The following is an 8,962-nucleotide window of genomic DNA, read 5'->3' as shown; positions in this document are numbered from 1 at the left end:
TTTACTTTCCTCTATTTTAGGAAATCTAGATATTGTTGTACCTAACAGAATGTATCAAAATATTTCAGTGTTGATTCAATTATTTCTTGCCTTTGAAATTAATAAATCAAGCTTTTAATTTTTCTATTTCATTGACAGAAGATGCAAGTTTGCAGTCAAAAAAAGACACATCTCAGCGAACAACATGTAATACATTCAGCCTAAGTTTGGTTGTTTTGAAAACAGTTTGTCATTTATATGCATAAGAAATTTCCAAGTGTGACGATAAAGGAACATCTTCATTTAAATGTAACTCATCATCATTTTGATTCAGTATTAAACTTTCTGTACTCCTCTCTGGTATCCAAATTTAATGTGTGTTTTTAATTCAAAAGATATATTTATTATAGTATGGAAAATGGGGAAAAGTAAAAAGTGTGTGTGTGTGTGTGTGTGTTTGTGTATGTGTGTGTATGCATTAGGGTTCTCTAGATCAACAGAACCAACAGAACGAACCATATAAATATGATTGTAAAATGGGAATTTATTAGATTGGCTCACAGGACCAGAAGCTAAATAGTCCCACAGTGGCCATTTGCAGGCTGGAGAGCTGTGGAGGAATCAGTAGCTGCTCAGTCCAAGAATCTGGAGCCTCAGAACAAAAGGGATCAATGATGCAGCCCCAGTCTGGGGACCAAATACCTGGAAACCCCCTGGAGAGTCTCACCAGAGTCCACCTGGAAAAAGGAGCTGGAGTCTGATGTCCTCAGGCAATTGCAGGAATAGTCAAGCTTGTATCTGCTGCTTCTTCCTAGTTCTTCAAACTTTTTTTCCTATGGAAATGTCTAATCTATTGAACTATGCTGCCTACACTTAGGGTGGGTCTCCACCTCAGTTTGCTGTCTCAAATGCCAATCGTTCCTAAAACACCAACAAGCCTCTTAATTTTAGGCATCTCAAAATCCAATCAACTTGAGAATTCAGATTAATCATCACTATGTATTGAAAAAGTCCCTTTTCTTATTTTCTAATGGGAATGAATTGTAACTTAAGTTACAGTAGATATAAGGAATTAAATATATTTCACACATGGAACCAACCTGGGTGCCCTTAAATAGATGAATGGATAAAGAAAATGTGGTATATATATTAGATGGAATATTACTCAGCTTTAAAGAAGAATGAAATGATGGCATTTGCTGGTAAATGGATGGAGTTGGAGAATATCATGCTAAGAGAAATAAGCAATTCCAAAAAACCAAAGTCTGAATGCTTTCTCTGATATGAAGTTGCTAATTCGCAGGAAGGGTAAGGGTTGCAGGTGCTAGGGAAGAATAGGATTACTTTAGGTAGAAGAGAGTAAAGGGAGGGAGGGGATATGGGGACAGGAAGAATAGTACAATGAAATACATTATTACCTTATGTACATTTATGACTGCATGACCTATAATCACAATATGTACAATCAGAAAAATGAGAAATTATACCCCATTTATGTATGATATATCAAAGTCCACAAGGGCATTCTGTTATGCATAACTATTTAAAACAAATTAGAAAGATTAAAAATATATGAAATAGTTTCTTTATATTCCAGTACTTAATTATTTTAAAAATGTTAATGAGAAACGTTTCAGATAGCATATAATGTTATATATTATGGTCATTATTATTAGTGGCTGGGGAACAAGTCAATGGATTGAAACTCTTGATTTAATAAAAGTGATTAAATCAATGGATTAAATGCAAAAAGAAAAATTAACAAACTTTTAAGACTTCACAAAAAGGTATGGAAAGCTCAAAACTTCTAAATAACACGTCAAAGAAGAATTGTCGAGAGAAATTGCAATATTTTGAATTAAATACAAATGAAAACACAACTTACCAAAATATGTGGGATAGAGTAAAAGCAGTACCCAGAGGAACATTTATAGCACTGAATTGACATATTTAAAAAGAACAATCTAAAATCAGTCATCTAAGTTTTCACTTAGGAAACTGGGGGGGCGGGGAAGAGCAAACAAAATCCAAAGAAAATAATAAAAATCTGAGCAATCAAAAAATTAAACTCAGGGAATCAATTTAGAAAATAACTGAAAAAAAAAACAGAAAAGATCAATAAAATTCATATGTTATTACTTAAGGGGGGAAAGGGAGAAAGAACATAAATTACCAACACCAGAAATGAAAAGAGGGATGTTACTAAAATAATATCTCATGAACATGAAAAGGATAATTGAGGAAAACTATGAGCAACTCTACCACAAATATACTTAGATGAAATGGACCAATTCAATGAAAGACACAGTGTGCCAAAACTCACAAAAAAAGAAATAGACAATCTGCATAGGTATATAGCTATTAAATAAATTAAACCAATAATTAATAACCTTCCAAAAGAGAACACCAAGCCTGAATTAATTCACTGGTAAATTCTATTACCATTTGACAAAATCCAACACCCGTTCATGATAATAATTCCCAGTAAACTAAGAATAGTAGAGACACTCAGGGTCACTCCAGGGGAACTGGGCTGCATAAAATAACCATACAAGAGACAGAGATACCTTTTTCTTTGGGGGTCCAGTGATGGCTCCTCTGACCTTAAGGGTCTGCAGAAAGGAGAGCAAGTGTGTGCTGACCTCTTTTATTGAGGAAAAGCCATTCAAATGAGGCAAGGGGTCAGGTTTCAGGGGGCTGAGTCTAACTTCATGATGTCTGCTGTCAGCAGCTTGACTGACATCTAGGAAGGCCACACCCAAAGGCAGAGCAAGAGAAGGGGACACACAAAGGGTGTTTCCATGGAACATTCTATCCTAAACAGGGCAAGGGGATAATATCACAAAGGAACAGGTGAGCGTAGCTCAACCCATGGGGCTGCAGAAAGCCATACCTATGCATGAAGACACATTCTGCTACTTCCAGGATCAGGGCAGCTGTGTGGGGCCACTTTGAATGTGGCCAGATCACTGGAAGTGACTGACAGAGCCTCAACCGATCAGGGAAGGAAAATGCTGGTCACTCAGCATGACGGCCCCCCACAGAGGACTTCCTAAAGATATTGATAAATAATATCCACAAAAATCCTTAGAATTAACTTCACACTTAATGGTAAGAATCTTAAAGCTTTCCCACTAACGTCAAGAACAAGGTAGACCTCTCTCCCCACTGCTTTTTATCACCATATTGAAAGTTGTAGCTAATGCAATAATACTTGAAACTAAAAGGCATACAGATTGGAAATAAATATTTTCTTTGCAGATGACAATCATTTGTGTAGAAAATCCAAAAGAATCAACAACAAAAAAGAAAATTAACAAGAAAACAAAACAAAACAAAACTCCTGAAACTGTTACTAGGCAGAGGTTCCTTGGTTTTTGTCTTCTTGAAAGGATAACTTCACTCAAGAGACATAGAGAGAAAAAGCATAGACAATTACATAGTGAAAATAAATTCCAGGGAGAACATAGGGTAGGCCATCCCAAGGGAAGAAGTGGTCTTTTTTGCTTTGTGAGTTTTTATTATCTGCTTGGGATCTTCCCATTCCATGAACTATTTATTTGGGAGTAGTTACCACAGTTGCCTACCATGGCTTGGTGCCAGGAATTTTGTGGGTGCTCTAAAGTTGGAAAGTCCCTCAGGCTGGTTACACACTCATTTCTTAGTTTTAAGAAGGTAGTAATTGGCCATGAGAGGTGGTTTATTGGCAAGGTTTTTTTTGTCACTCAAGACCTTTTGTTCTTCAAGATGAAGTGAGCCCTATTCTCCCTTTCTCCACCCCCCTGCTCATATCTGTCAATCTACTCTAACAGATCAAATAAGTGATTATAGAAAGGTTGCAGGATTCAAGGTTAATATAAAAAGGTCGATTGCTTTTCTATGTACTAAAAATTCACTAGAATTGAAGTTAAAAACACAATATTGTCAGGCATGGTGGCACACACCTGTATTCCCACCAGCTCAGGAGGCAGGGGCAGGAGGATCACAAGTTCAAAGCCAGCCTCAGCAACTTAGGAAGGTCCTAAGCAACTCAATGAGATCCTGTCTCTAGATAAAATATGAAAAAGGGATGGGGATGTGGTTTAGTGGTTTTGAGCCTCTGGGTTCAATCCCTAGTGACAATATCCCCCCCTCCCTGCCCCGTTGTGGTGCGAACTGATCAATATAATCAATAAGTCACAGACATAGGTTCTAGATAAAAGAAATAAGATAACAAGGATAAGCAACAGTAAGACATAACTTCATAGATAAGTTCATCAGGAATAAGCCTAAGTAATAGTAATAAAATCATGTAACTGTAAGACACAGGATTTAAACCACAGGAAAAAGATATGGGACAGTAAAAGGTGACAAGTCAGTATGCCAGTATAGTTATAGATAAATATAGGCTGATAGGAGTTAATATAGATAAGGTTAATCAATATAATTGTGAACAATTGTATTAGCTTGATATCTATAAACTTATAGATATCAGTAGTAAAATGATGAGTAAATGAGATAACTGCAAGCATCAAATAAGATACTAGTACTGAGACAGTGGGAATGGCGTCACTGTCGCTATACAAACAAAAAGGTGTGGCCAGAGAGACTCCATTTTAGCTGTTCCAAACTCCATCTTAGTTTTTCTGTTATTGCTCCTGTGAAGAGAGATCTGCATGACCCATTTCTGAGAAACAGAAATTAAAGCTGTGTTCTTAAAAAAACAAACTGTTTTTCTGTACTTTGTTCCCCACAGAATATACCAAACTCAGGATATGGTGGTGGTCATGGTGAGCTACATCCTGAGTTTGAGTACATTTATGGGTCTACATGACTTTAAAATAGGTTATCGTCCCTGCTCAGCTGAAACTCAGGATACGGTTGTCTAACACTTGTTTGGACTGGAGATGTGATTAAGCTAACGTCTTTTTTTTTTTTTTCTTTTTTTTAGCTTTTTTACCTTGCTTTCTTGCATGACACTGAGAAAAGCAACTGAGTTGTGGGCTTTTTTTTTTAATCCTTAAATTCCCAAGACACAAGTGAGGAAATTGCTATTCTCCCAGAGTCTCAGTCTCTACAGGTGGGAGACAGTCCCTGGTAAGGTAAATAAAGCTGTTTTTTGTTTGAATTCGAACTTAGAGTGTTTTCTGAGGCAGGCTCCCCATAATATCCCCCCACAACAAACAAACAACAACAACCAACATAATACTATTTATGTTAGCACCCCCCCAAAAAAGAAGCATAAATCTAACAAAAATATATACAACATCTATGTGAGAAAAACCAAAGTTTTTTTTTTCAATTTTATTATTATTATTATTATTATTATTATTATTATTATTATTATTATTTGGTACTAGGGATTGAACTCAGGGACATTTCACCACTGAGCCACATCCCCAGCCCTTTTTTGCATTTTATTTAGAGACAGGGTCTCACTGAGTTGCTTAGTGCCTTGCTTTTTGCTGAGGCTGGCTTTGAACTCATGATCCTCCTGCCTCAGCCTCCTGAGTTGCTGGGATTACAGGTGTGTGCCACCATGCTCCACAAACCAAAGCATTTTGATAAAAGAAATCATAAAGTGAAAATACTCATGCTACAAATGTTTTCTATATATACCTATATGATGTGTTGTATGTAACCAGATTCCAGAATGAATTGGAGTCCCTGTAAAGAAAGCAAAAGGAGACAGAAGCAAGGTACAGAAACAACAGGTTACATTAGGTCACTGGCATCATTACTACATTACTATTCATGGTCTCGTTAGGCAAGTTACAGAGTTAGTAACATTATGCAGTTTATTAATCAGTTACAAATTATGTTGCAATGTGCAATGTTAGAAGCTTAGTGTAACTTTCAAGAAAGTCCATTGTTTAAAGTTATTGTTATGTGGATAGGCTTTAGGAGCAGCGGAACTGGGTGCAACATTGTAGTTGTCTAACAAGAAAGTTCCTTTATTCCCAGGAGCTGACTGTCTGAGATCAAGAGGCTGATAAGACTCTAGCACACAGCTTCCTCATGAAAGGCATTACCACAGCAGCTAGGCATTCTGCACTTTTGCAGAAACTTTCCAGGCACGGAGTATGTATTAGTTATCTTACTAGTTCCTGGGATAAACTGCAGAATGTTTCAGCAGTGGAAAACAACATGCCTATTATTCCCTGGGAGTTTGTTCATCAGAGGAAATTCGCTGTCTTGTATATTTCCACAGCTAAAACTCTTACAGGTCTCAGCACCTAAAATACAATTTGTCTCTTTCCAAAGTCAAGGCCATGAAATTGAGCATACTCTGGGAATGTTTATATAAAAATCTCACTCTTAAATATGTATTATTCCTGTATTTTGGGGATCAATATTTAGAATTGATGTAGGAACAGAGGAGGCTGGACACCCGAGGAATTTTCGGGACTGCAGCCAGCCAGTCCAGAGTGTGGCTTGTGCCTGAAAGATTCTCTGGACAGAGATTTTGGGAATTTTTTTGAACTTTATATCTAGTCTGTGTGTGGGGGGGAGGGTTGGAGCTTCACATGACAAGTGCTTTTCCTTCCATCCTCTAGACCAGGCACAGGTTCCACAAGTTTACCAAGAAAACAGAGATAATATCTTTTTGTACAACAAGCTTACAGACTATTCTCTATCAATCACACCTTTTGTGTGCAAACCTGGCATTTATAAGAAAGAGGAAGCTTCACAGCAAGTGCTTTCTGCAGATATCCTGCCTGCTGATATTCTTTGTAAAGATCTTTCTGACTAGGGAAGCTTAATTATAGCAAGAGATCTTCTGGGTGGGGGTCTGTGGCCTGCTTCAGTATAGTTATATGTATGAAATAACTCTTTATAATCTTAGCAAGGGACAGCATTGTCCAGCCTAGGTTAACAACTTTCAAACAACGTATTTATAAATTTGGATGCATTTATAAAAATATATTTAGATCTGCTAGTAGTTCATGAAATGAAAATTAACAGGAAATAGTTAAATAAATAAAAACAAACACTTGCAAGATAACTTTAGACAAATTATTTCTCTTTTTCTTAATTTTTCTGTTTGAGAAGGTATTAGTGATAATTATATCTTAAGGTTTTTATGATCTGAATGAGTTGATACTTGCTAACCATTTGAAATACTGAATCACACATAATAGTAAGAATATATGAAATGAATTTTAAATATTTACAAACCATATATGAAATGAATTTGAAATAATATTGACAAACCTATATTATAATTGCTTGAAAATTCATCTATAATCTTTACTTTTTTCCCCCACATTTTTGTATTGGTGCATTATAGTTGTACATATTGATAGGATTTGTTGTTACATATTTGTACATGCATGCAACATAACAATCTAATTTGACCAATATCACTCCCCAGCACTTTCCCACTCCCTCTTTACTTTCCACCCCTTGGTCCCTTTTATTTACTGATTTTCCTTTGATTTTTAGGAGAACCACCCTCACCTTTGTTTTCTTTTTTCCTCTCTAGCTTCTGTATATGAGATAAAACGTATGCCGCTTAACTGAGTTTGACTTACATTACTTAACATGATGGTCTCTAGTTCCACCCATTTTCCTGCAAATGTCATAATTTCATTTTTCTTTATGGTTGATTAAAACTCCATTGTGTATATATACCACATTTCTTTATCCATTCATCTGTTGATGGACAGTTTGGCTAGTGTGAACTGTGCTGCTATAAACATGGGTATGACTTTAATTCATTTATAAAACTGTATGACTATAATTGACTTATAAACATAAAGATGACTTTAATTTTTCAAGGTAAATACTGAAAAGTGGTATAGCTGGATCATATGGTGGTTCCATGCCTGTATTATCTTTAACCAAAAGTTTCCTATGGACAGACTCCATGTTTGTTAACTTTTGTAACTCTAGTTTCTAGAGTTGGCTCTGACACATAAGAGCTATTAAAGAAATATCTATTAAATTAGTGAGTGCCATGTCTCGTAATGAAATGAGTTGTCCAGGATACAGTGACTTCCCTGTTAATATAATTATTTGGCCAAAGGATGTGATGATCACCAATCACTGATGTATTAGAAAATATGTTTAATCATAGCACTAGTGAAATTGTCTAAAATTTCTTCCAAATCTAAAATTCTATTATTCTATTTACTGGAAAGTGAGGTTTGTATTTTGTCTACTGGTCTTTTTCAATTACCTAACATGCAGCCTGGTAATTTATGTTAAAAGAATAAAGACATGAACGAAACCATCTTTTGAAGGTCTGCTACTTTTCAATAGTGTGAACAGAAAATAATTTTCATTTTTAAAAATTATTGGGGATACCTGTGATTGAACCCAGGGGTTCTTTACCACTATGCTGCAACCCCAGCCCCGACCCACTTTTTAAATTTTTGAGACAGGATCTCCTTAAGTTACTTAGGGCCTCATTAAGTGGCTGAGGTTGGACTCCAACTTGGGATCCTTCTATCTGAGCTATCCCAGTTACTGGAGTTACAAGTGTTTACCACAGTGCTGGGGTATTTTTAAAAGTACTTTGCTTTTTTAGATATTTTTTAAGGCAACCAGTTACAATGTTTTCTTTGTGGGAAATTTATGTCCAACTGTCCCAGTGAAGCCAGAATTAGACAGGCAGTCAGTATAATTAGGTAAATGGAGTCAGGTTGGGTCAAAGAGGCCAATTTTGAGTGAGTCTGGGAAGTTGGAGACTGTCCCCTGAGGGATTGAAATGTTAATTCCTTCAGAGCCCTTCCTCCCCCTTATCAAGAACCTGCCCTTCCTCCTACTAGCCCAATGAGTTGCCCCTCCCTTCAGGGAGCTATCAGGTTGTTTGTTAATGTGTGCAGGGCTGCTCCATCCTGCCCTTCCCCCTTCAGCTCACCTGTTTCCCACCTTTGGGCCATCCCACCAAGCTCCTGGGCCTAGTCACATAAGCAGAAAGGAGAAAGATAAGGAGGAAAAGGCAGGAGAACAAAGGAAGCCTAGGACATAGGGAAAGGGCAGAACACCTCACCTCTTG

The 8,962-nt window shown here is 36.7% G+C and overlaps 1 protein-coding gene across 1 annotated transcript in view; it reads left to right on the top strand.

Annotated features, from left to right (window-relative positions):
• The window catches only part of Glipr1l1 (GLIPR1 like 1), a 29,359-nt gene extending 28,619 nt beyond the window's left edge, over positions 1–740 (top strand). Inside the window, exons 5-6 of the mRNA XM_027927291.2 lie at positions 139–224; positions 531–740. Coding sequence (XP_027783092.2) covers positions 139–224; positions 531–740 — 296 coding nt within the window. The remainder of the gene's footprint in view (positions 1–138; positions 225–530) is intronic.
• The last annotated feature ends 8,222 nt before the right edge of the window (positions 741–8,962 follow it).

Source organism: Marmota flaviventris, chromosome 3 (assembly GCF_047511675.1).
Source record: "Marmota flaviventris isolate mMarFla1 chromosome 3, mMarFla1.hap1, whole genome shotgun sequence".
NCBI lineage: Eukaryota > Metazoa > Chordata > Mammalia > Rodentia > Sciuridae > Marmota > Marmota flaviventris.
Note: the sequence above shows the minus strand (reverse complement) of the source record. Positions and strands in the feature narration are given on the sequence as shown.